A 27,330-nucleotide genomic window follows, 5' to 3' on the forward strand; every position below is an offset into this window, starting at 1 on the left:
GTTTAATTGAGGTGCAGACATACTCTAATAATATGCCATTTTTGTGCATATTTATTTAGTTTGGTATCATCACTTGTTTTCACATTTGTTTGTACTGTATTTTATTAACGATCTGTTTCTTTCATAAATTAAAATCCCTTGTAAATATATTCGTAGTTCCTCTTTATATTTTATTTTTATTTTTTAATATCAAATTCCTTCTAAGTCAATAGCAACTCAATCATCTCTCTACTCATGTGAGCAGAATTCGAACTCTAAATATTTTATTTTCAATACGAGGAATTTTATTATATACACACAATTTAATTACCGACTAACGCACCAATTAAACGAGGGAATACAAATTCATTTAGGTTGATTCTTGATTGATTAATTAGTAAAATATAAAGTTTGGTAATTCATGCTCGTACAACCACTCTCCCAAGTCGCAACTAAGAATTCAAGTCAAAAGAAGAATTGTTTCCCAAGCTAATTGCAAAAAGCTCCCTCACATTTTGTTTAATTACGAATTTAAAGAAAATTTCAAAACTTTAACAGACGAACCTGAATCTGTGGGTCAAATAGCTGATCGATGAATTTACAGTTTGACTTTTAAAAACGCGCGAATGACAAAAGTACTTTGATTTTGGCGGTCTTTAGGTCATTTATCAGTTTACAGTTGGACAGTTTTAAATGACAATATTATCCTTGAAACGATGATGTGGCGCGAAACTTTGCTTGCCTCCGGTAACCGAAGCCATGAACTTTATTTCAGATAGAACAAAGGAAATTTTCGAAGAGTCTTGGGTGGTTAACGCCGGTGGCGGTAATGACTTTCTTGAGTTTCATCAAACAGCTCACTAGCCGTTTGACGAAATGCCGCAAAGAGATGGAAGTGGTTACAAAAGCGGTGGCGTATGCAAGGTAAACTTTCTTTGTTTATCCAGCAATTTGAGTGATTGAATTGGAGCCGGAATCTTGTATTATATTGTTCGAAAAATGGGAAGGGTCCATCGATGTTGGGATTGGAGTCTAAATTTACTATCAAGTTTCCACTACTCTTGTAATTCTTTATCTATGCTTTATCTATTTGCTCTCCATATTTTCAAAAGAATCATATAGTTAAAAAAAAATTATAAAAAAAATCCTCTAGTAAACATCGATCAATCACCATATAAGTTGTTGAGCAAGTAGATTTTGCATAAACAAATACAAACTTTTGATATATAAAAGAATGCATGGAAAGAACATATCTTGACCGTACATGGGGTTATAATGTCCATATGTAAATAGTTGTGTTAAAGGCAATAGGGTCATAAGTCACCACCAACCGAAAAGAATTCTTGATTTTATTATGTTTTATTAATTTAATATGTAAGTACCATCCTTTACCTTCTTCTTTAAGTCTGTCCCAATCGAGCACATGTTAGATTCAGAGGAGGTCCCTGTTAGTTCTTGGAAATTTTCTTTCAGACTGTAATTCAACAAAACCTCAATAGAGGTTTCTGCAATTAGTCCTACTAGATTAATATATGTTTGCATCAAATAATTTATGTACAAGTGGTTATATAAAATTTAAGCATTTTCAACCTTAGTTGCATGCATTTTAGGGACAAAGTTTTGACTTCCTATTAGAATAATATGACAGGTATACATCTAAATGACAAGAAAAGTAAATGGGTTTATTTACTGTATTTGCAGAATCTTGAGGATTTGCATAATGGAAGTATGGAACTACATAACATTATTGTATAAAAACACATTTTGACTTCTGGGCTATATATGGTTTTCTCTTAGTAACCCTAGAAGAATAGTTCTTTCTTCCATTATCCTCATAATCTCATTCCTTTCTCCTTTTTGAAATCTTATACAAAACTATGGGAAACATTTTTGGAATTCAAATCTCATGTGATGGTGCTATTTGCTTTCGTTGCCTAGATTGCGCTCTCGGAAAAGCAGCGTACATAAGTGAGCTCGAAGATAATCTTGATGCATTGCTAACTGAACTGCAGAAGTTAATTGAAGCAAAGAATGATGTGATGACAAGAGTTGTCAATGCTGAACAACAACAACAATTGAGGCGATTGAACAAAGTGCAAGGGTGGCTTTCAAGGGTGGAAGGTGCAGAAACTGAAATTGGTGAATTAATAACAGATAGCACTCGAGAAATTCAGAAATTATGTCTTGGGGGCTACTGTTCCAAGAACTGCAAGTCAAGCTACAAGTTTGGCAAGAAAGTGGCTAAAAAGCTGCATCTTGTGGTCACTTTAATGGGTGAAGGAGCTTTTGAGCTGGTAGCTGAGAAGGTACCACTAGCTGCAGTGGATGCGAGGCCTGTTGAACCAACAATAGTGGGTTTGAACTCAACACTGGAAAAAGTTTGGAGATGCCTTGGAGAAGAAAGAGTTGGAATTATTGGTCTATATGGCATGGGCGGAGTCGGCAAGACTACCCTATTAGCCCAGATCAACAACAAATTCCTTGATACACCAAATGATTTCGATGTTGTGATTTGGGTAGTGGTGTCTAAAGACATGCAACTTGAGAGAATTCAAGAAAAGATTGGAGAAAGGATAGGTTTGCTTGAGAACAGAAGTCTTGAAGAGAGAGCCTCAGGTATCTTCAAGATCTTGAGCAAGAAGAAATTTCTGTTATTGTTGGATGATGTATGGGAAAGAATTGATTTAACCAAAGTGGGTATTCCTTTTCCTAGTAAAAATACATCCAAGGATGTTTTTACAACTCGTCTTGTTGATGTCTGTAGCCTAATGGGAGCTCAAAAGATTTTTAAGGTTGAGTGTTTGAGAGACAAAGAAGCCTGGGAACTGTTTCTAGATAAGGTTGGAGAAGAGACTCTTGACAGTCATCTTGATATTCCCAAGTTAGCCCATACTCTGGCCAAAGAGTGTGGTGGTTTGCCTCTTGCACTTATTACCACTGGTCTGGGTTGTAAGAAGTCACAGGAGGAATGGAGCTATGCAATTGAGATTTTAAGGAGATCAGCTTCTGAACTTCCAGGTATGGGGAAAGAGGTGTACCCTCTCTTAAAATTTAGTTATGATAGTTTATCTAGTGAAATCTTTAGATCTTGTCTCTTATACTGTAGTTTATTTCCAGAGGATTGTAAAATTGATAAAATTGAATTGATAGAGTGTTGGATTGGTGAGGGGTTTTTGAATGGATATGAAGGAGCTGAAGTACATAACCAAGGGTACTACATTATTGGAATTCTTGTTCATGCATGCTTGTTGGAAGAAGTAGGATCTGATCATGTAAGAATGCATGATGCAATTCGTGATATGACTTTGTGGATAGCGTGTGAAGTTGAGAAAGAGAAAGAAAACGTTCTGGTGTCTGCAGGAGCTCAACTAACTGCTGCACCAGAGGTTAGAAAATGGGAACAGAGGAGAAGGATATCATTAATGAGAAATAAAATTGAGAAGTTATCAGATACTCCTACATGCCCCCATCTTCTATCTTTGTTTCCTAATATCAACAGGTTAAAGACTATCGCCAGTGGTTTCTTTGATTTTATGCCTTCTCTTACAGTTCTAAACCTATCAAATAATGGTTTCCTGACCAAATTACCACCTGGAATTTCAAAATTGGTTTCACTACAATATCTTAATCTTTCAAAGACTTCCATCAGAGAGCTGCCAAAAGAGTTAAAGGCCTTGGTAAATCTTAAGTATTTGAACTTGGAGCACTCACGTTATCTCCACACGATTCCAAGGCAACTGATTTGTAGTTTTTCAATGTTACGTGTATTGAGAATGGTCAATTGTGGTTATTCTGACAAAATACCACTAGATAGCATTCTCTTCGGTGGTTGTGAATCGTTGGTCGAGGAATTGATTAGTTTGAAGCATCTAAATGTGTTAACCATTGCCTTAAAAAGTTTTTTTGCTCTCCAAAGGTTTTTGAGTTCCCATGAGTTACAAAATTGTACAAAATCTTTAAACCTTCGGTACTGTGATGATTCAAAGTCCTTCAATATATATTCCTTGGCAGATCTGAAGCATCTTGATAAACTAGATTTGATTTATTGTAGAAATTTGGAAGAGTTTAAGGTTAACTATAGCGAGATAGTTTGAAAAACACCAGAACCATACGGTTTCCGCAGCCTTCAGAAAGTGATGATAGACTTTTGCATAAAGTTGAGAGAAGTGACATGGCTTGTTTTTGCTCCAAATCTCAAGAGTATTCATATAGCAAATTGCCATTTTATGCAAGAAATAATTAGTGCTAGGAAATTGGGCGAAGTTCCGGAGTTGATTGGAAATCTAAAGCCTTTTGCAAAACTCCAATATCTTCACTTACGTGCCCTACCAAGTTTGAAGAGCATCTATTGGAATGCATTGCCTTCCCATATCTGGAAGAAATTGATGTATATGATTGCTCAGAGCTTAAGATGCTTCCATTCAATTCCAACAGCGTGAAGGAAAGTAAAATTATTGTTAGGGGGAAGGAACAGTGGGGGAAACAGCTGAAATGGGAGGATGAAGCTGCTCTAAATGCTTTTTCTCCTCATTGGAACACAGTTGAGCAGTTTGGCTGGCATTAACCTGAATGCAGATTTTGCAGATGAATTGGTATAACATTTCTGGTAAGAACTACTTTTTCCATTTATCATAAATTTGCATCACTTTTTTCTTCAAAAGTTATTTTTTTTTTAAACAAATATTTGTTAAAACATAAACAGTATTTTGATTGATGAGTTTGAAATTCAAGAATGTATCCAATAACATTTGAAGAAACTGTATTTTGAAAAGTGAGAAATGAAGAACCATTCCTCATCAAATTTCATTGATTAAATATATGTAATGGTTAAAGTTTGATACAAAATGAAGTATGGGATGTGCAGGGCTAAAGAAGCTCCCACTGGATTCAAACAGCAGAAAGGAACATAGGCTTGTCAACAGGGAGAGACGTCAGAAGAGTGGTGGAAAGAGCTTCGATGAGAGGATCTAGCCATTTAAAATGTCTTTTTTTCTTCCCTGTTTCAAAATGCATTTGGTGATTGAAATGAAAAAAAAAAAAAAAGTTTGTAATTCCCCTGTCACTAGGGATATGTTTTCACTGTTTGGTTTTTCAAATTAATAAATTGTAGTATAGCTTTTTTTTTTTTTTTTTTTTTTGGATCTGAAATTTACGTTACTGGTCTGGGTGATGATTGCTAGTTTCTTGAGCTCCCATGATTAGCTTGGCTATTAAACTGATCTTCTGAAATAAATGTTTATTTACATTTATTGTGAAGAAAAGGTTGGTGAATAAATGTGCACGAGTATATGAGTTTTTTATTTGCTTTCACTTGATGCGAGCTTTGCTACGTGAATTTCTAATATGCTTTCAAATCCACTCAAAATCCATCTTTTTCAAAACTCAGACCCCGAAATCCATCTTTTCTTGGTAAGAAAATTATTCAATTTTACAAGTTAAAACACTTCAGTAAAGTTATAACATGGTAAATAAGGGTAAATTACATAAAGGTTAACTTGATGGTGATTTCTTTGTATTTACCGAATTATCTAACATATGCAACATAACAACATACTGAAGACCTAAAATTGAAGTGAGGAAGGAACAAATGGGATGAGGGATTTTATTTACAAACACCCTTGCACCTCTACATTGTTAGTTATTCTTGTTTTTCTTCTACATCATGAACCCTATTCAACGACTCCTCAAAAGTTTGCAATGCAGCCTTGTAATGGTCCAGGTAGATCACCCCCTCCTCCACAACTTGCAATGCACTTCTATACAATTGATTAAACCATTGCACACGGTCAGTAGCATCAACATTATTGCAAACATGATCCGGAATATACAAGCGTTTGTAATCCTTCTTCCATCGTGACAAGATGTACTTAGACGGGATCTCCTCCACACCATTAAAGTTTAGCACACACAATGCATGCCGGCACAAATACCCGTAAAAGTTAAAGCAGCTACAAATGCAGCGAACCTCACCAGCTGTTCTATTGTACAGAACCTCAAAATCCCTAATTTCCCTCCTATTTCCTTCGCCCAAAACACGCTCCTTAACCAAGAATATGACAATTGGGCCATCAACGTGTAACTGAGTTGTACTAAAACATGAATACATCTCCTCCACCTCCAATTGAAACTTCTTGAATATCTCTCGAGTATATATTCTGGAAAGCTGCAACTCAAACGAGCATCTGGTTTTCAATGTGGGGCTAACAGATCTAGACTCAATATCTGCAAGATTTTCCTCCTTGTGCTTCTTCTGTAGAGCTAATTCATATTTATCAAGAAATTCTTTCAAAGGAGTTTGCTTATGCACATACCTATCAAAGAATGGATTAAGGGTATCACCCGGCTGAGCAGCACACATTCCTGCAAAATAAGTATCTTTTAGGTAAACCGGAGCCCACTGAGCTCGATCTTCATATAAAGATCGAAGCCACTCATGATCAACAACTCCAAACCGCTGGACCATAAATCCCCAAGCTGCTTCAAATTCAATAACTTTCAGGGATTCATAAACTGCTTTAAACAGGGCCTTTCTAATTGCATCATAGTTGCGCAATCCCCCCAATTTTTCAGGAACTTTCTTCATGACATGAGATACACCAAAACGATGACGAGCTTTCGGGAACACCTCTACAATCGCACTCTGTAACACCTTGCACCTGTCTGTAATGATAGTTTGTGGACAGCGTCCAGAGGCACATGAAAGCCATGCTTTGAACAACCATTTGTATGACTCAGTTGTCTCACCAGCCAGCAGGCCACAACCCAGCAATACAGACTGGCCATGATGATTTATTCCAACAAATGCCACTAGTGGAATCTCAAATCTGCTCAACAGATATGTGTTGTCAATATAAATAACATCAGTGAAGTAAACACATGAAGCCCTGGACCTACCATCAATCCAGAACACATTCCTCAAATGCCCTTCATCGTTGAGATCCATCAAGTAAAAAAAGTTTGGATTGGTCAATTGCATGCGGCAGAAATAGTTATAAATGGCTTGCGAGTCACCTTTTTTAAGGTTCAACTGATTGGGACAGTTAGAATTCCTGACTTCTCTTTCAATTGCATTCAAGTTCCCATTTCCACCTGCATCAATTACAAGTGCTCTGTACAACTTAATTGTCCGTCCGTCTGCGTCAGAACTTGACAGTGACTTCTTTTTGGTGCCAGTGCCCATCTTCTTAATTGATCTGTAGACCTTAGCACCTAATGTGTGGTTATGTTCAAGGGTAACTTCAAGTACCCTCCATCTTTTGGAGTCCACTAATCTCATTCTTATCATTGCAGGACAACCAGTTCTTGTTTCTTTCCTCAAACGGTTTACATCTTTGATTCTTTTGAAACCCTGACTGCTGCAACAAAGTACTGCACCATACTTCTCCCTACTATTCCGTTTAAACCATGAATTCTTCACTCTAACACGAAAGCCCACTTCCTTAGCGTAGCAATTATAATAGTTATAAGCATCATCATATGATTCAAACTCCATTCCAACCGCAGGTGCGACAAATTCCTTTTTTCCTTCAATTACACCATTCTGACCATCAAAAACAACAGTTTCACCTTCTCCTTCTTTCTGACTCTCACTGCATTCACCGTCAGGCACTTGCTCACTGCTAAGAGGAGCTTCCTCCATCTGTACTATAAACCAAAACCCATATTAAACATGTACTGTCAAAGTAATACATCAAACAAACAATAGTGACACGAATGCCACAAAACCAAGGTGGCAACTCATTTTCACGTTAACTCAAACACACACTCACTCGCTCACTCATACACCAACAGATGCACGATAAAAGGTGAACAAAGCAAAACAATTCTGTGGTATGAATTTAGATTTTAGAGCTATGACAAGACCCTCTCATCTAAATATTCAATCCAGCAAACACTCAAAATCTAAGTATTCAATCTGCTAGTATGCAACCAGAAACAACTGCACAAAATTTAAAAGTAATTAAAAGCTTGGTCCAGAAAAATAACAATTAATTCAACCTAAATATAATTAGCTACAGCATTTGCATTAAACCAAATCAACCAACTAAAAGAATTAAAAGAACTCCGATCTTTTAGCAAGCTAATCTTAAGTAGTTATAATTTTATCACTAAAACTAAATTAATTTTTTAAGATATTATTACTCTGTTTGGTTAACACGAACTTATGAAGTAAAAAAACCGAAATTTCTTTCCTTTAATTTCCATTCACTTTCTCAGTGACCAAACAGACATAAAATCGAGAAATAAATATTTATTCTTGAAATTAAACCTAAGTACGAGAGAATTTTGAGTGCACTTACGGCAGCGTTTTACTCAGTGAGTGGAATCCGAGGAGAAGGATCCGGTGACCCGACAGATCACGGCGTCTGACTGACAAGCGGCGCTTGTTTGTTCGTTTTGTCAAAACAGATGGTGAGATGCTCGACGGGTGAGATTAGTGTCTCCCTTTTTGGAATCTGTCCGGTGACCTTTTTACATAAACCGTCCAGTTAATTTGGCCTTTGCGCCATGTCAGCAGTCCAGGTAGGAAAATAGTTTCTGTTATTTTTTATGTTCTTTTATAAGTTTTTTTTTTTTTCGATGTAACCAAATGATTTAGAAAAACTTTGTTACAACATTACTAAATCATCGAAAATTACCATTTTTCATTGTAATCCGTTTGTAATTGTTAATAATCCTATGGCGAATTAGTAAATTATTAATGAGAATTATCATTAAATTATTTACAAAATACTGAAGATCCTCGATACTATTTGAGATTATTATCATCAATTGACAATTAATTGATTCAAATGGCAATTTTTGCATGTACATTTAATTAGACAAAATTAAGTTCAACGGAAAACTGTGGTTGCTAGTTAATTTAATTGATACAGGGAGCATAATCTTATATCTCGCTCACACGAGTGGCCATTTTAGAAGAAAATAAAATAAGATAAAAAAAACAAACATCAACTAAGACACAAGCGTATCCCAAACTGATTGTGGAGGTCAGCATTCTTACTGCGAATGAGCTACTGAGCTGCAGCATTGCTACTTTGTGTTTTTAGCCACGGCAGCTTCAAGTCTATATACATCCTGCAACATTCATCATTTAGGAGGCACTACACATTGCAAAAGAAATAAGTCCAACCATTCTACCTGTAAAATTGAAACTTTCTTCCAGCTTTTTATCAATCAACAATTGACAGAAAAGCAAAGATATTTGGGTTATTGTGAAAAGGTGCAATACTAGTCTCTATATTTGCCAGGAAAAAAAAAATTATTGTGATACATTGTAAATGCTACAAGAGTTACAATGCGGCATGTGTACGTACAGATTGAAAGAGTTTGGCAGATCCGAAGGTAAAATTCTAAATGCTACAAAGAGTTATATACATTTCTATCTTCATATTATACATGCTTATCTGCTACAAGACGGACCTTATTTAGAGATTCTTTAAATGCTTGCCAAGCAACCATATGATGATCTGGAGAAATCATCCCTTCCTCGACAACTTGCATTGCTCGTTTGTACAAATGATCGAACCACTGAACTGGGTTACTGGTATCGATATTATTGGACCCAAGATCTGGTACATAGAGGCGCTTGAAGTCTTTCCTCCATCGTGGCAAAATATACTGAAATGGAATTTCCTCAACGCCATTGTAATTTAGGATGCATAGGGCATGCCGGCATAGAAACCCACTGAAGTTGAAGCAACTGCAAATACATCGAACTTCTGCTCCTTGTTTATCGTACATTACTTCAATGTTCCTAACATTTGTAAGATTTCCCTCATCCAGACGCTCTTTAATAATGTATGTTACAAGTGGCCCATTAGCATGAACTTGTGTTATGTTAAAGCAAGAGGACATCATCACCACCTCATGTTGGAACTTCCTGAATATCTCATTCGTGTAGACTTTAGAAAGTTGCAACTCATAATAGCACGGTGTGCTCAGCATGGGACTTGAATTTCTTGACTCCAAATCATCAAGCGCTTCCTTTTTACGTTTCTTTTCCAGGACCAATTCATACAAGTCAAAAACTTCTTTCAAAGAAGTCTGCTGACGCACATAACCATCAAAAAATAGAATCATGGATTCTTCCTTTTGGAACTTGGACATTCCAGCAAAAAATGTGTCTTTTGAGTACACTGGAGCCCATCTCTCTCGATCTTCATACAATGCTCGGAGCCACTCATGATCAGCAATTCCAAAATGCTGGGTCATACCTTCCCAGGCCATTTCAAATTCGTCCACCTTTAAAGAGTCATATACAGTCCTGTACAATGCCATTTGAAATGCCTCAGATTCCTCCAAACCCCCAAACTTTTGAAGAATGCTATGCACAACATGTGACAAACAAAGACGATGGTGAGCCCTAGGAAAAACCTCTGCAATTGCACTTTGCATAACTTTGCACTGGCTTGTTATGATAGTTTGTGGAGGACGACCTAACATACAAGTGAGCCATGCCCTAAATAACCAAATATACGTCTCAAATGTCTCATCTGCAAGCAAACCACAACCTAACAAAATAGACTGACCATGATGATTTACTCCAACAAATGCTATGAGTGGGATCTCATGTTTATTTGATAAGCACGTTGTGTCAAATGCAACCACATCACCAAAGAAACCATATGCAGCCCTAGACCGAGAGTCTATCCAAAACACATTCCTCAAATGCCCTTCATCATTGAGATCCATCAAGTACACAAAATTTGGATCAGTCAGCTGAACCCTAGAGAAAAAATTATAAATGACCTGTGCATCACCCTTTTTAAGCTTCAAGCATTTGGACCTGTCTACATGATTAGTGATTTCCCCTTCATTTGAATATGAGCTCCCGTAACCGACTGAATCCACAACAGGTGTTCGATACAACTTGATTGTTCGTACCTCTACATCAACAGCAGGCTCCACCTTCCTTTTACTCCCAGCCTCCATCTTCTTATGTGACTTCGAATTTTGTGCTCTTTCAGGATCAAATAAGTGATTGTGATCAAGCTTGACTTCATCCACCCTCCATCTGTTAGATTCCACTAATCTCAACCTTATCATAGCAAGACAACCAGTCCTTGTTTCCTTGCGACGACTGTTTGCTTCTTTAATCGTTTTAAAACCCTCACAGTTGCAGCAAAGCACTGCACCACGTTTCTCTTTGCTATTACGTTTTGTCCACGATGATTTCACCCGGATAGCGAATCCTAGTTCTTTAGCATAGCAATTATAATAATTATAAGCATCATCATAAGATTCAAACTCCATGCCCACAACAGGTGGGGAATATCCATTTCCTGCAGATGTATGCTGAGCATCAACTGGAGTTCTATCATCTCTATCATTACCATAGTCGTTACTTTTGCTGTCAAGGATTTGCTTGCTGTCACTATCATAGTCATTGCCTTCAATCTCAAGGCCATCACTTTCTATCTCTAGTTCATTGCCTTCAATACCAAGGTCATTGCCTTCAAGGTCAAGATCATTGCTATCAATCCCTAGGTCACTACCTTCAATATCAAGGTCATTGCATTCATCCTCAAACAGTTGCCCACTATTTTGAGAGCCTTCTTCTATCTGAAATAATAAACAGGGGACAAATATCAATTAAGCAGTTACCAAACTAAAGACCATATCAATACCCATGATCTCTGAAACTTAAGGTCCCAAGATTTATACTACTCTGCAACACACAACCACAAAAGTGATTGCGACAAAGCCATGCCCATAATATGCTAATCCTCAACCCAGACCACATATCAGAATAAAAAAATTTATCAAACCTCTCAAAATCCTCCAAACTACAAAGCAAAGCTTATTGATTACCTCAATAATCATCCACTATAAGGTGGCGCAGAGAAATGTTATTACAGAACAGAATTGAGGTGATGTGGCTTTCAATCCACAGCCATTATAGAATGGAATCACTAACTGTTAAACATTAGTTGCCAGGTAAAAGTTTACAAACACTTTAGCTAGGCACAATAGTTACAGACATCCCCTTCATTTTCTGCCCAAAAGGTACATGTAGGTCTAATACAAATCCTGCATTCATTTCACACTTTTGATCATTTGGCATTCCTTTTTGTCAAAATAGCAAGCAAGCCCGACTTGCATGTAATTACACGTATTGAACCAGCTATTCCACATTAGGAAAACGAAAAATTAGAAAACTAACTACTCCCTCATAGAGCACCTTAACTGTAACTAAAGTTACTAAATCACTCAATAGTCACTCATCTTGCTCACATGAGCCCTCAACAATCTTATTCATCAATCCAAACACTAACAAAACCCTTTAATTAAAAAGGTTTCAGCTAATAAATACCCAAAATACTGTAAATTAGTTCACAAAACAGTGCTTAAACACCAAAAAAAGGGGATAAAAATCAAGGCTTTAAGCATTTTAATTTCTTTAATTCACGTTTCCAATATTTCCACAGATTCAATTCAAACACGAACATCAAATCATGAAAACGAAACAAGAACAATCTCACAAAAGAAAAGCTGGGAATTCAAAACAGTTACAGAGCGGAAATAGAGGAGAATCAAAAGTTGACTTACGGTGATGTGGAGGTTAGGGTTCGGTGACAGTGAACCGGCGCCGGGGGAAAACGCGTTATCGCCGTTCATGCCTCGCTTGCGGTCCGTCTGTCCAAGTCTGTGACGTTAGTTTTCCAGTAATCAGGTGAAAAAAATTGTTTTGGGATTCGGTCCTTTCATTAATTAGTATTTACAAATTAGGAGTTTTTTGAAAAAAATGTAAAAGTGTGGGAGGTTTTTGGGAATATACGAAGTTATTGTAAAAAATTATTTTATCTTAATCTGTGTAAGGCTCCATTTGGTACAGCTTATTAAATAGAGCTTATAACAGTAGAGCTTATAGCAGTAGAGCCTATACCAATAGAGTTTTTGGACAAAAAGTCATTCGGTTTTTGGTTGTTAATAAAAAAAATATTTTTGAACCATTAAACTGTGTGATATTTTTTTATATTATATATTTTTAAAAAAGCTCTATAACCTCCACTCCCAAAAGCTCAAATTTTGGATTTTTGTTAGTAGAGGTAAATTAGCTTATTTAAGATAAAAAAAAACTCTACTAAAAAAATGACCAAACACCATAAATTTTTTTAAAAAGTACTTATATAATTAAATAAGCATTTATGACTTTTAAATAAGTCATACCAAACAAGCACTAAGTGTAACTTAATCCAAAAAATTAAAAAATTGAATTAATAATATAAAAATAATATTTTATTAATTAATTATCTTATATATCTAAAATAATTAATTGTTAAATTATAAATGTTATATATTGGAAAATTCTTAATATGTTAAAATTCTTAAAATAATTTTGTGACATAATAATTAATTAACAGAGATGAAATAATAAAAATATTAAATAAAAATTAATTGTCAAAAAAATTAGATAGATTTATCAAAATAATCAAACATTAAAATAAAAATATTCCTTATTTACATCTAATAACTACTAATCACAATTTCTTAAAAAGTAAACACAACGAGCACCAAATTGCATGCGAACAGTGAGAATTCTTGAGAATAAGAGCGTGGTTTAGAAAACGCGAAAAATTAAAACCACATAAATTCAGTTACGGAGTACGTTAATTCGGTTAAAATGAACGGTCTCTAGTCTCTACTCCACACTCTCCGCACACATTCATCACAAAAGCTAATGGCTTCTTGGACTCTCTTCTCTCCACCCTGTTCTCCGGTCACTCTCCCAACCTCCTCCGCCGCCAAAACCAACGCCGCCAGTAACAACAAATGCTACTGCTTCTGGAGAAGCAGCAGTAGTGAGAAAAAGAGAGCAATAAGAAGAATTATAACCAAGGCTACTGAAGAAGGTGAAAGCAGTAGTAGTAGTAGTGGAAGCAAAGATGAGGAAACCCCAGGTTTCAACCCTTTTGGGTTTGTGAATAACAACCCTTCTAGCCGAAGCGCCATTCAGCTCCCCGATTTGCCCGCTGATGATGGAAATGTCGGCCAAATGATCTCTGTATGTCACTGTTTTGATTCTTCACTTTAATCTTGTCAATGTTGTTATGCATATATAGAGAGTGAGAGAGGAGACCATCTCTAATGCAGCGCCCTAATTTTTTTTTCATGCATATGCACTTTTAAACCATAGTGTTTAAGAGAACTGTCTTAAACTATACGATTTAAGATCCTGTCCATATTAAAAAAGTAAGAGTGCCTGTACTGAGAATGATTATATATATATATAGTGTTGATTTGATATAGAATCCTGAACTTTATTAAAATCTAAAAAAACTATCAAGTCATATGATATTACACCATTAAGGCATATTAATAGCTTTCTTAGATTTTAATAAATTTAGGATCCTGAATTAGAACATTTCTAAGTTATTAACTCATATGATTTAGTAGCATTAATGTAATATGCCATTATATTATTAAACCATATGGCTTAATAGCTTCCTCGGACTTTAACAAATGATCCTGGATTGGAATATATATACATATATAGTTTGATTAACAGGTTATATATGTACATCTATTTTTGCTCGTGCTTGTGCGAAAGGGTCTGATCTATTTAATAAAGTTAATTGGTGTGATAGTTTAATTTTGTTATGATGTTTGTGCTCAGGGTGTCTAACTTGGTCCTTTCAAGAGGATGAAGGAGTTGTTTTTGGTAGAATTTAGAGATATGGGTACTTAACATGCACCTGTATTTCAATTTTATTTAATTGTTTTTTTTTCTTTTAGTCGAAACCTAGAGTGGGATGAGAAACTAAACTGTAGTGGTAGAATAATGAAAATTTTACTGTATGAATCAACTCCAGGTTAGTTGATTGTCTTGCCTATGCGTTTTTGACAGTTACCGTGGTATTTAGTAATTGCTAGATGGTGCATGATGGCTTTATTTATTTATTTATTTATTTATTTATTTATTTATGGGGTTAAAAAATTAATAGGATTTATGAAACTAACCTTGTTTTTATGCAACAAAAAGGGCGTGAATTCTGTTATATATATGACAAGTTTGGTTGTCAATTTTAAAAATAAGCATGCTGCGGGTTTAGGATTGGAAAACATCCTCAGAAATTTTATGTTCTTGTATGTTTATGTAGGTTTCAAGTGAACATGTTTTCTTACAAGAGATATTAACATTTAGCGTCTATTTGATTGCCTTTCACATGGATCTAAAGATTGATAAAATCATAACATATCTGCTTTTCAATTCAAGAGGATTGAGAATAAGGGACGGGAGTATGGCTCATACATCAAATCTGGGGAATATAGATGGTTTGTGAGAGAGACAGGTAAAACTGCTGTGATCTTAATTTCATTTTCTTTCTACATAGATTGAGTTTTGACAATTTAAGTTCGGTGACAGGATCCGCTGACAGTAGACTCGGAACAATTGTCTTTCTTCATGGGGCTCCATCGCATTCATATAGCTATCGAAACGTCATGTCCCAGGTTGTTTACTTGATGTTTTCAAGTTATGAAATGCCTTCAATTTTAACGTCACTGATATAAATTTACTTCACTTGATATCCATTTGTCACTTCTTTTCTGTTTCATCATGGAACTAATAATAGAAGACAGATTTGTTGAAGCTAAATGAGCTCTTTTATCTTTTCCCCCCTTTTCTGAGAAACAATGAAAGAAATTTACAAAATCATCCATAATAGGATTCTAAATATCATGCTTTCTTTTTGTTGCTGCGGCATTTATTCATTGATTTTTTTTTCTTTTTGAATTGCCATTAGTAGATGTCAGATGCTGGATTCCACTGCTTTGCTCCTGATTGGCTAGGATTTGGTTTCAGTGACAAACCAGAGAAAGGATATGATGATTTTGATTTTACAGGTCTCCATCACTGTGTTGATAACTACTGCATTAATTCTGCAACTTCAAGGGCCTCAAAGTTCTAAACATTTTTATTTCTACTTTTACAGAGAATGAATTCCATGAAGAACTTGATAAGCTACTGGACGTGCTGGAAATCAAATCTCCTTTCTTTCTAGTTGTTCAGGTTTGAACATATTTGTAGAAGACATGTAATTGTGACTATTATAAATATGTATGAGAGCCATCTACAAAATGGCTTTATTTGTTTGGCATGTTCATTTAATTTTATTTCTGCTTTTACACTAGGTCAATGTTGGCATGTGGCGCTTAACCTGCATAGCTAACTTGAGCTTTCAAATTCTCTTGAAGGGGTTTCTTGTAGGTTCATATGGATTGACTTGGGCCTTGAAAAATCCAAGCAGGATATCAAAACTTGCTATTCTGAACAGTCCATTGACGGCTTCATCTCCCCTCCCTGGACTATTTCAGCAGCTAAGGTTTTCTTCTCACCTTAGATCATAAGTATAAAAGTCATGGGTGATTAAGCTTGGGGGTAAGAGGAAATCTAGCAACTGATGAAGTCATGATTGTTTATTTGATTTTGTGTTTCCTTAGATATTTTCATTTTCATTTATCTATTTTCTGTATATTTTTCCAGAATCCCACTTCTTGGTGAATTTACTGCTCAGAATGCTATCATGGCCGAACGCTTCATTGAAGCAGGTAGCCCGTACGTATCCAAGTGCATAGATGTATGCATTACTGTATATTAGTGCAGCACACAGTTCTCTGCTCTGTTTGTTTTTGTGACAGGAAGGAAAAGAGAATGAAAACAAAAAGAAAACTCTAAACACAATGTTGAGTAAGACATTTAGCTATAATAATTTGTATAGTTTCATCTTACATAAGCAGCAGGAACCTACTAAATGAAGCCCAATAACCCCTGGATACAACAATTATTTTATGCTGATGGTCAAATTCTTCCAATAATTGCTCATGGCTTCTAGATTTTTATGTGTTCTTAGCTTAATTATAATATGGAAGACTTGTCACATGCACACCTTAGTTACAGTTGCTATAGCAAACGCTTTACTTCACTTGATTATTTCCTCAGTTTTTAATCACATTACGTAAACAATAATATAGCTAAATCTTCTTTTGTACATTCTTCATAACAAGAACAATTTACTCTTTTGGCAGTTACGTCCTGAAGCTGGACAAGGCTGACGTGTATCGGTTACCATATTTAGCAAGCAGTGGACCTGGATTTGGTATGTGGCTCTTGCTTTTAAATTTACCTGAAAGATAATGAAAATGTCATTAGTAGGTATTCATCAGATTTTTTCATATGGCATATGCTAAGTGTATGAAATAAAATAAAAATATTCATCACTTTGCATCTGTTAACTTATCAAAGGAGTAAATTTGTACATCTCTCACTTCTGATTTCTAGTAAACTGCATTTCTTATATTTCTTGCAAAAAATAACATGAGCTCTAGCATTTTCATGTTATCTATTTCAGCTCTGCTCGAAGCTGCAAGAAAAGTTAATTTCAAGGATATCTCAAGTCGTATAGGAGCTGGATTTTCCTCAGGAAGGTACAATTTCTGGAACTTGTTTTCAGACACATGCTCCAACAAGTTGAAGAAAGCAATACGTGGTCCAAGAAGCCCATTTTTCGTCTTGTTCTATCTTAAAACTAGAAAAATGAGGTTTCTGAATCCCATACAGAAGTGATTTTGGATATGAGAAATACCAAACTGTGTGGTTTAGTTTCGCAACACAGGTTTTGATTTCTGTTCGAGGCTCGTTGAAAACTCGCCATTGCATTTCTTATAATGCTATGCAATTCCAGAACCTTGATCTATACGCTTTACATACACTGCTTATATGTTGAATCTCCATTTCAAAGTTGATGGAATTTTATTTATTTTATGTTTCAAATTTTTTTTCCTAATTATGAACTAATGGCTTATTGACTACAGCTGGGACAAACCAGTGCTAGTTGCATGGGGAATATCAGACAAGTATCTGCCACAATCTGTGGCTGAAGAATTCCAGAAAGGAAACCCTAATGTTGTCAAGCTCCAGATGATCGAAGGAGCTGGGCATATGCCCCAGGAGGACTGGTAACCAATCCCTATTCATGTGAATTTCAACTTCTTTTTTTCTTTTTGATTCTTTTTTACTTTGTTTAAATTTTGACCATTATTCCTTTTTAACAGGCCTGAGAAAGTTGTCGACGGTTTGAGATATTTTTTTCTAAATTACACTTGAATCAATGAAAATGTCAAGATTGATGCCATGCAAGTGATATGATTCAATTGCCTTATTATTTGCTTCAAGGTAAGAATGTTAAATTCTTATGAAAAATAGATGAAGTTTTCGGCCGTGAGCAGCCAAAATAGTAGTTTCACCCATTTTAAATTTCCTGCAGATAATGGAACAAATTTCAAGGACAAGCCATACAGATCACCCAAAAAAAAAAAACAGCTTTCAATTATTTTAAATGTGAATACTTATACACAGCTTTCATTTCTGCAAGGAGTCTGAATAACAATCAATTTTCATATTTTTGTGTGAAGCTCTCATGTATAAGTTATGATAAGCTCATTATCATCTACAATTAGCATCAAGTGCAATATCTTTCGAGCAGTGGTACTATACTCGTGAAGTAACATACAACCCAGGAGTTTCTCCAACATTTGCAAATTTTACTCATGGGCTTGGGGGTTTCCACTTGGGACGTAACATGACTCATGAGGATGAAAGTTGGGCAGGCACACTGTCTATTCTGTACAACTCTGCACTTGCATTGAACACCAAACTAAGATAAGGAGACTAGGAAGTCGTTTGCATTCAGATAATTCCATAAAGATTGATTTTTTCCATTAACATCGCGTGATAAATTTACAGCAGGTGCAACCACAACAGTAATTCATATTTTCCCGAGTATTTACAGCATACCACAGTTCGTATTCACAAAACTCATGAGCATGACCAGGAAAATAGCCACTTGATCAGGGCTGGCCAGCAGTAGAGATGGCAGAAAAGCCCGCCCGGACCGGACCTGGCGCATGCGGTCCGGGTTTTGAATGAAAAAAGCAAATCCGGGCATTGATTATCAATGCTCGGTTGTTTTCGGGCACGGGTCCGGTCACAGCACCAAGAACCCGAAACCCGGACCCGTGCCCGCTTTTTTATTAAGTAAAAAAAAAAAAAAAGAGGAAATATAAAAACGAAAATTTCATTTTCCTTTGCCCAATTTCCCCCAAACCCAACTGGCCAACCGTAAATCGCGAATTCGCGACAAGTCTCAGAATCGGCACCTCCTCCCTTCGTCTCTCCACCAACAGCCACCACCCATCTTCACCGATGGCAATGCAGTATTGACAGTTGACCGCGCCTCTCCCTCCACGAACCGCAAAGCACAGTCGTCAGTCCGTCAAAGAGCTCTTCACTGTTTGGTCAGTTTCTCAGCGGCAGCCACCGCACGACGGCGTTCGCCACCATAGCTGGTCTCACACTCTCACTCCATTGTTTTGTCACCATATCAATTGCAACCCCGCCATCACAGCCACGACCCACGAGGTAATTTTTTTTTTTTGCCTGTTTTTTCAAAAAGAATGATGAAATTGCTTTCAATATATGCTTAATTATTTTCTTGGATGCTGGAAGTGTTTAGAAGCATGAATGATCCTGGAAGTGTTTAAATTGCGGCTGTTGCAGCTGTTGTGATTTTGCTTTATTATTGTTTTACTTTTATATTTATATTTTTGTTTTATATTTTTAATTTTTATATAATATATCAAAATTGCCATTTCTTTTAGCCATTCGTTTTATGGTAGTAATGGGCAAAGAACTTTGGGAATAGAAGTTGGAAGCTTATATGAGTTTTGGTTTGACAAAGGATGGTGTTTGTTCTGCATTTAAAAGCAACCTTTCCGTATGCCTGTTTCTGTTCAGAAAATAAGGAAGTTGATGGGTTTCTTATTAACGAATTGAGCATGAAGCCTTCTTTTATTTGCAAGGATCCAAATATGTTAATGTTAAGCTCGGAGAAGATTGTTCGTTATCACTCAAATCCGGGTAGAGAAAACCCGGAAAAAAACCCGCACCTGGATAGTGCCGGGCATGTGCCCGGCCCGCATAGAAAAATTCCGGGCACGGTGCGGGTCCGGGTAGCTACGTGTGACATCCGGGTCGGTCCCGGGCAGCCCCAAACCCGGACCCGACCCGGACTTTTGCCATCTCTAGCCAGCAATCATGACAAAGAATCCTTGTGCATCACTGCTAATACTAACAAAAAACTGAAGAGACATGTACTTACATTCCTCCAAAACATGGGCTGTGGTCTAACTGTTTCTGGTTAACAAAAACTGACGAGACCCATACTTACATTCATCCAAAACATGATGTTGTGGCATTGCTGTTTACAACATCTGAATAAAGCTACTTTGCTTTCTTCTTTGACGGCTTACCTTTTTGACTGATAACTTTTTCCTTTGACGTCGTCACTGCCTTTGCTTGTTTATTTTTAGTAACCTTTCCTGACTTTGTTTTCGGTGCTTCCTCAGCATTGTCATCACTGCCACCACCATCATCATCATTACCGCCGTCATCGTCTTCGGTGTCACTCTCTTTAGATTTTCTTTTCCTCGGCGAAGGCTGTTTAACTTGACCTCCAAGCTTCTGCCTTTTCTTTGATTTGACATTTTCAGCAATTTCCTCTCCATCACTTTCTGACTCATCACCGCTATTGTATTTGTCATCATCCTTGCTATCTTCTCCTTTGGGAGCTTGCTTCCTCGGTTTACCCACTGCTTTCGCAGCTTGGACTCCATTTAGTTTTTGCAGCTCTGGTACATAGGCTGTTGTCTGAGACCAAATACACAGGCACATTATATCAAACACCAGATAGAATAATCAAAAAAATATACACAGTATAATTTAGAATCACTCACCCTGCCACCAGCAGTAATAAAATCGATTTTCTTCCCTGCCATTGCATAAAAAATCAAAAAGATTTTATCCAAGGAAACTAATGGCTGATAAACAGAACGGATAAATTTCACTTAACAGAAACAAATAGCACTATTAGCGGCCTACAAAAACTCTTTCACATCATTAAAATAATTGACAAGAAATTCAGAAAAATAAAGAATGTCGAAACATGCTAAGAAAGAATTGTACAGTTAAGAAAGAATAAAACTATAGTTAATATGAGATCAGGGAATGCGATGACTTAAGTGAGTTTGCAAAGAACAGGAGCAAACCATCAACAAAAGCCTTGCCAGGCTTCTTTTCACGGGAATGAAAAATCCAATTACTTGGAAATTGACTACTATCTGCCCCAACTTCAAGAGCTTTTTCAATCACCTGTAAAATAAATTACTTCGTCATAGTGATCAGTCATGTCATAAATATCTTACCATTAACTTTTCCAGGCTTTTTGCCCCATCGAAAATGAAATAACCATTCAAGAGGAAAGCGGCTGCAGTCAGCATCAACTTCAACCGCACTTTGAATAACCTACAGATTTTGTTTTCTCTATGTTTTTTATGAACATAAGGTTTTGCAAAGTAACATTTATAAAATTGCAAAGAAACTCCAAGTGCTTCTCTTACCTCTTTGATGCACTTGAGTAAAGTTGCACAGCTTTCTTTGGATAAGCTAACAGCAGTTTGCAATGGATGAATTTTGGCCTGCAAAGAATGAAAGCAGTATCTTTAAACAACATTTTTTTGGTTTAGATTAAAGTAAGTTTAGCAGATGAGAGCTCACTCATAAGAAGATACTATGAATGTGAAAAATTATTGAAACTTCAGCATCATTAAAATGTTTCTAGATATATCAATCATAAAGAAACTAAAAATTTCAGATTCAAGGAAAGATTTAACCAGACAGAGCCTGATATTCCATCTGAGCGAGGTCCGATATATAAATTCATTTTAACATACAGTTCTCTTTAGAGCCATCCAAAAGATAATTAGACAAATCAATTTTTTTTTTTTTTCTTTCCCTGCATCACCCGACAGTTTCCCTAAATTTGCCTAGTAATCAATCTTTTCATAAGAAACCAACAATTATTATAGCTACTTCTAATGTTTCATTTCCAAACTCCAAAAGTATTACAATAACCATGACAAACTATAAAGCTACTGATTAACCAAAATACTAATCAAAAGAGTTGAATTTGAAAAAGAAAAAGAAGCGTAAACTTACTTGGTATAAAACTTCATCAGCAACCCAATTGCCAATTCCTGAAATATAACTCTGCAGAAACAACAAAGGAAATATGATTCAGTAATAACAGGAAAATGAAAATAGCGAATATTGAAACAAATGATTACTTTTATATTTTAAGTTGCCTGGACGATGATTGCATTACATGCCAAACTAGATACTTATGACAACATTGTACCTGGTTTAACTTAACATGAGAGTAAAGATTGCTTACTTTAGACTTCTATATGAAGCCAAAATGGACAGCTAATATATATCTAAGGGGCCAAAAAAAAAAAAAAGGAAGAAACTGACAGCATGATCCTGCATGACCTGTCCTTCCAAATTTTTCTTTAAAAAACTTCTTTCACCTTCTATTATGTTCTTAATACTTCTGGCTACTGAACACCTCTTCCAACTAGTCTCCTTGATAATTTTTCCATAAACTGCAGGGTAATTTGCTGCTAATCCAGTATAAGGATGAATCTATTCCCAAAAACTTCACAGTCTCCATGTTTTTTAGGTAGAACCCAGAATACAGTCAGTATTACATCATTCCAGGACTTTATAGACATATAAAACTTAAATTCATTCCAACCTCTTGCTATTTTTTTTTTTTAATAGGAAACAAAGAAACTAGTGTTAAAAAGAATAATAATTACAAAATGTGAACAAGTAGTCCACAAAGAAAGAACCACGAAAGATCACTAAAAGATCTATACAGTTGAGAGCTAATCAGATAGTCTCCCTATTTTGAGTAAAACATTTTTTTTTCTTTTTTCTAATAAGAAAAACATTGTCAAATATCCAGGAGCATATTCTTTGTAGTTCAGTTCCCATTAGTTACACAGCTATCATTACACTGATCTTTTCTATTCTCCTATTTCGGTCATCAGTCCTTATCACACACGACCAAATATAAATATTTAGAGAGGCACAAGAGTATCATATAACTTTCCTACCTTATTCATAAAAAGCAAAAGAATGGACCAGCAAAACAAACAAAAGACTCGGCTTATGTCCCATGGAACACACATAAGGGTTGGAGTTGGAACATCATTGATCAATACGGTGATAGATCGCATCCCTTAACTGCTTCACCATGCGTAAAACAGGGGGAAAAAATATTTGGAATATCGCAACAAGCCCCAGAGTTGTGTTTTCTATATACAGCAATATAACTCAAATTATTCGCCAACTATATAGTAAAAATCACTCTTATATCAAAAACAGACAGCAGAGTGATCCACAAAATCTAGGGGATATAAACCAAAATTAAGCAAAATATAATACATTAAATGCAAGCTTATCAAAAGTAAGAAACTCTTATGCTTGATCACCACAGAGAGGGAGATAGAAGAACATCCTTTGAACGATAAAGTAATAGTTGGAGTCAAATGTGCTTCCAAAGTGCTCTGTGAATAATATTAATTTCAAATTTTAACAGCAGCTGAAGTCATTTCAATAAGATATTTTCAATTAAAACTAATTGTTAAATGTGCCAAAATAGATTGAAAAGAGATAAGAAAAAGTTAAAAGATGCTGAAGCTAATGTTTCCAAAGCACTCAGAACAAAATGATTCAGTCAATTATACCTTGTACATAAGATGCTTATTATATCTAATATCATAGAAATAATTTGAATGAACAGTAGGACTTAAAGACTGAGTGCAAAGGTTTTAACCTGATCAAGTAATAGAGCCTTAAGTGTAATTTTCTTTTTGCTTAATGAATCAGTAAATTCATCAACTGTCATGGGCTCCAGCAATGCATCAGGACCAAGTTCAGATATAGGTGGTACAGAAGTTGGCTGCACCAAAAAAATAGTTACAGGAAGAATCAATTAAATATCTGCCCGAGTAGTAATGAAAATATTTATTTGTTCAGATTGAAAAATGATATTGCAGTACATCATTGAGCAGGCGAACTTTAGCAAATCGCCTCTTGTCAGTGAAAGACAGTTCCAAACCATCATCTAGCTGCACATGAAAGAATTTGACGGTTAATATTACATGCATATCTTTTAGATACTTCTGATGCATATTTTCAAGCACATCCAACGAAACAAGACTCAACAAAAGTACCGAATGAATTTGTCAACAACAATAAAAAGAGATGATATAAATAAATTTGATAGGTACCACTTCATTAAAACTTAGTAAGAGTACGAATATTAAAATTATGTTGGAGAGTGTCAAATTTATGCTTATCGTGATCATTAAAATGATTCCAACTCCGACATATATTAATAATTGACAATTTAACTGTTGCAACACAATATTGCACCTCAACATCACACCACAAAGAAATAAATGGAAGAAGATATCAGAAATTCAGAACTCATCGATGTACCCAACAACAGACTTTACTGGTTACATAGAATATTAATAGGCATTCGATACTGAAATTGCCAAAATTCTCACACTCAAGAGAAAAGCTGTAAATATAATTGCCTTCCAGTCTTCCGCACTATTGCAATCACAGCAGAAGCTCTCGCAAAGCACATGCAACCGGGTCTAGCGCCTACCAACTTCAAATTTTAGGCACAAGCTTTTCATTAATAAATTAAATAGAGGGTAACAGGGCCTTGTTCAGGCAGCAGAGCTTCAGATGAGTATTTACATCAAGGATTATGGCAATTGGCTGTCTGCACAACATTAACTATGATAAAATTGCTTCCATATGCACAATCATCTTATCTAAAGCAAAATTGAATTCATCTTCTCTTGGCGCATACAACTTTCAAAGTAACAAGCAGATTACATTATACTTGTTGCAACATCTAACATTCTAACTCATTTCAGCTATACAGCAAAAACCTAAATTATAAGAGACCATAGCCCCAGCACGGCCTTAAGCAACAACATGGATAATGCAGGGAATGGTCAGGTTTCAAAACACAAAGGATAAATATTCATGCTAATCAAGTTTTTTCATAAAGTAAGAGGTTTTCAGGGAGCTATTGAAGTGTCAAAGAAATGATTTGTGAGGAATGATTCTTACTTCAACAAAGAACTTTGAATATTTGGAAGGCCATTCATCAGTGTCCTTTACAGCTGACCTGTAAACAACATTCATCGTTGTTAAAATCAGTAAGTGCAAATTGTTGACCAGATATGATTATTATGGGGAAAAAAAAGAAAAAAAAAAAGCATCAAAGCTAAATTATTTTTACCATCTCAGATTATTTAATAAAAAAACAATTATTATTAATAACCCCCAAACAAAACTTGAACAAAATAATAACATGTTGCACCAATTTCCAGTGCAATTTCCTTCCACTGAAACATAAAATAATAAGCTAGTGTTTGCGACAACACCTTTCAGTTTTACTAAGCAAAAGAATTTCACATAATCATCATTGAACTTCCTTTCTATTACATTCCATCACAATAAAAAAGATAAGTATACAATTGATCGCGCCTTACCTCTTATATTGTGTAACAGCAACCCCCTTAATGTAAATAGCACCAGTCATTCCTGACATACGTTAAGCCACATCAGTAATGAAGCCTCAAACACTATCCTTTAAAATCAAATTTGATCTCTGGACAATGACCCTAAGGATACAATTCTGAATGTCCAAGCAAAAGGCAATTTCTAGTAAAACTGCTTCACTTAAAAACACTCCAAAGCACTTTAAGAGAACCAAACCACTGTTTTCTCCAAAACTAAAAGCACTTCACTTTTGTTAGTGCTTTCTCTAAGAAGTACTTTCTACAACACAGCAATTTCTTTCACACAGTGATTAAAAACTAAAAAGAGGATTTTTTTTTTCATTATTAGGGTTTTTAAAACTAAAGGAAAAAATAAAAAGAAAGAAAAAGTATCTCTTTCTCTCTCTCTCTTTTGCATTGTGTAGGGTTTATCCGAGCTGTACCGAACTGAAAGGAAGGGAAAGGAGGGGAATCGAGGCGGAGCCACAAGTTTTTGCCCTTCCTATGAGCAGATAAAATGGCTTTGCCCAAAACCGATGCCTCGAAATCCGACGCAGAAACTCCGTCGATCACCTTGCTGTCGTCGGCGATGATCGATTTCACGATTTTCTTACCGATGCAATGCTCCTCTATGGCCCTTCTCGCCGCCTCCACCTCTGGTAGCTCCGGCATTTTCGGCTAGGGTTTTGGCTGCTGATTTTCGCGCGCTTTTTTAGAGAGTGAAGTGTTTAGCTTAGGGAGATGATGAGTCTGGGATTTTTTTTTCCTTTTTTAATACGGAATTCAAAATAATATATACATTATGATATTTTACACGTTATTTAATTAAGCAACTAAAAATCCGTTTAGGATGCCCGGTCATCCCGATCTTATAATTAAAATGAAAAGTTTTATTTTTTAAAAAAAAAAATCAACTCTTTAAACTAAGCGTTGATATCGAGCTTTATCCGAATCTGGCCATAATTTTTTTATTTCTTAAATTTGTAGATACTTTTTTAGAATAGGACTATAATTCTTCATTCCTTATTAATAATGTGGTATTATTATTGTTTTATTTTTACGTTAAATTTGGTTGTAAGGAATCTAATAAATTATTTTTTCTTTAACTTTAACAACAATAAAATATGTAACAATATAACTAAGTTAACAAACGTTGGTGGAGTGAGTTGTGACCACACATTTGTATTTTAAGTGTTATATTTTTTTAATTTTAAAAATTAATCTAGTCAAATGTTGAGTCAAGACTTTTTGATAAGACCCTGACCCTAACCTGAACATAATCAGGCATGATTTCTTAATGGGGTGGTAATAAAATCCGTTCGGATAGGATCCAGCCTCGACTCGGGCAATCCGGTATGGATAAAAGCAATTTCAGGTATTGAAATTCAATACCCAGACATTTCCGGGCATGACACTAAAAACCTAAAACTGAGATTTGAACCTTTTTTAAAAAAAATATGTAATATACATATATACATACATACATACATACATACATACATACATACATACATACATACATACATACATATATATATATACACACACACACACACACACACACACACACAAATTAGCCTGAACATTGCCCTAAATCCTTAAACTATCGTTAAACAAACAAAAGTTGCGCTATCAGCTGCTATGCCTCAACAAATCTCCCCATGCGAGCATCATCTCTTCTCAATTGTCAACTATTGGGCTTGGCGCTTGGCTTTGCTCCATCTCCACTATCACTGTCACAACTCACAAAGTATAGCCTATAGCCAATTTTTGCAACTGACACGTATCAAAAGTGTTATTATTCTCGGGTATAAGTTTTTAGTTAAAATATAACTTGATAAGTTTGAGGTTGAATCA

At 35.6% G+C, this 27,330-nt stretch overlaps 5 protein-coding genes across 11 annotated transcripts; 2 read left to right on the forward strand and 3 right to left on the reverse strand.

Moving 5' to 3' along the window:
* The first annotated feature begins 604 nt into the window (after window positions 1-604).
* Window positions 605-5,104, forward strand: LOC102622639 (probable disease resistance protein At5g63020). 2 transcript variants are annotated; one of them, XM_052444791.1, is made up of 3 exons: window positions 605-903; window positions 1,918-4,585; window positions 4,844-5,104. In XM_052444791.1, the coding sequence occupies exons 1-2, from the start codon at window positions 897-899 to the stop codon at window positions 4,071-4,073; spliced, it is 2,163 nt and encodes a 720-aa protein (XP_052300751.1). In that variant the 5' UTR covers window positions 605-896; the 3' UTR covers window positions 4,074-4,585; window positions 4,844-5,104. The 2 variants fall into 2 exon arrangements, with proteins under 2 accessions (XP_052300751.1, XP_052300752.1); XM_052444792.1 differs by having other exon boundaries at window positions 1,992-4,585.
* A 442-nt stretch (window positions 5,105-5,546) lies between these two features.
* LOC102622127 (protein FAR1-RELATED SEQUENCE 6-like) lies at window positions 5,547-8,438 on the reverse strand. 2 transcript variants are annotated; one of them, XM_006492022.4, is made up of 2 exons: window positions 8,280-8,438; window positions 5,547-7,618 (listed from the first exon to the last, which is right to left on the reverse strand). In XM_006492022.4, exon 2 carries the CDS (start codon window positions 7,616-7,618, stop codon window positions 5,618-5,620), a length of 2,001 nt encoding a protein of 666 aa, XP_006492085.2. In that variant the 5' UTR covers window positions 8,280-8,438; the 3' UTR covers window positions 5,547-5,617. The 2 variants fall into 2 exon arrangements, with proteins under 2 accessions (XP_006492085.2, XP_006492084.2); XM_006492021.4 differs by having other exon boundaries at window positions 5,547-7,623; window positions 8,280-8,437.
* Window positions 8,439-9,189: 751 nt separating this feature from the next.
* On the reverse strand, window positions 9,190-12,694 carry LOC102621839 (protein FAR1-RELATED SEQUENCE 8-like). The gene is made up of 2 exons (XM_006492020.3): window positions 12,532-12,694; window positions 9,190-11,544 (listed from the first exon to the last, which is right to left on the reverse strand). The coding sequence occupies exons 1-2, from the start codon at window positions 12,598-12,600 to the stop codon at window positions 9,373-9,375; spliced, it is 2,241 nt and encodes a 746-aa protein (XP_006492083.2). The 5' UTR covers window positions 12,601-12,694; the 3' UTR covers window positions 9,190-9,372.
* Window positions 12,695-13,496: 802 nt separating this feature from the next.
* On the forward strand, window positions 13,497-18,466 carry LOC102621535 (uncharacterized). Its single transcript, XM_006492019.4, has 12 exons — window positions 13,497-13,987; window positions 15,200-15,275; window positions 15,350-15,435; window positions 15,732-15,828; window positions 15,918-15,994; window positions 16,180-16,307; window positions 16,469-16,540; window positions 17,011-17,081; window positions 17,334-17,409; window positions 17,797-17,940; window positions 18,037-18,157; window positions 18,249-18,466. Exons 1-11 carry the CDS (start codon window positions 13,664-13,666, stop codon window positions 18,086-18,088), a joined length of 1,203 nt encoding a protein of 400 aa, XP_006492082.2. The 5' UTR covers window positions 13,497-13,663; the 3' UTR covers window positions 18,089-18,157; window positions 18,249-18,466.
* Window positions 18,467-20,111: 1,645 nt separating this feature from the next.
* Window positions 20,112-26,320, reverse strand: LOC102621076 (formamidopyrimidine-DNA glycosylase). Of its 5 annotated transcripts, XM_025092936.2 has the most exons (11): window positions 25,917-26,313; window positions 25,465-25,516; window positions 25,040-25,097; window positions 23,947-24,015; window positions 23,721-23,846; window positions 22,037-22,087; window positions 21,439-21,516; window positions 21,244-21,343; window positions 21,088-21,177; window positions 20,776-20,810; window positions 20,112-20,689 (listed from the first exon to the last, which is right to left on the reverse strand). In XM_025092936.2, exons 1-11 carry the CDS (start codon window positions 26,143-26,145, stop codon window positions 20,264-20,266), a joined length of 1,314 nt encoding a protein of 437 aa, XP_024948704.2. In that variant the 5' UTR covers window positions 26,146-26,313; the 3' UTR covers window positions 20,112-20,263. The 5 variants fall into 5 exon arrangements, with proteins under 5 accessions (XP_024948704.2, XP_006492081.2, XP_006492080.2 ...); XM_006492018.4 differs by lacking the exon at window positions 21,088-21,177 and having other exon boundaries at window positions 25,917-26,309; XM_006492017.4 differs by lacking the exon at window positions 21,244-21,343 and having other exon boundaries at window positions 21,088-21,190; window positions 25,917-26,304.
* Window positions 26,321-27,330: the final 1,010 nt, after the last annotated feature.

Source organism: Citrus sinensis, chromosome 7 (genome assembly GCF_022201045.2).
Source record: "Citrus sinensis cultivar Valencia sweet orange chromosome 7, DVS_A1.0, whole genome shotgun sequence".
NCBI lineage: Eukaryota > Viridiplantae > Streptophyta > Magnoliopsida > Sapindales > Rutaceae > Citrus > Citrus sinensis.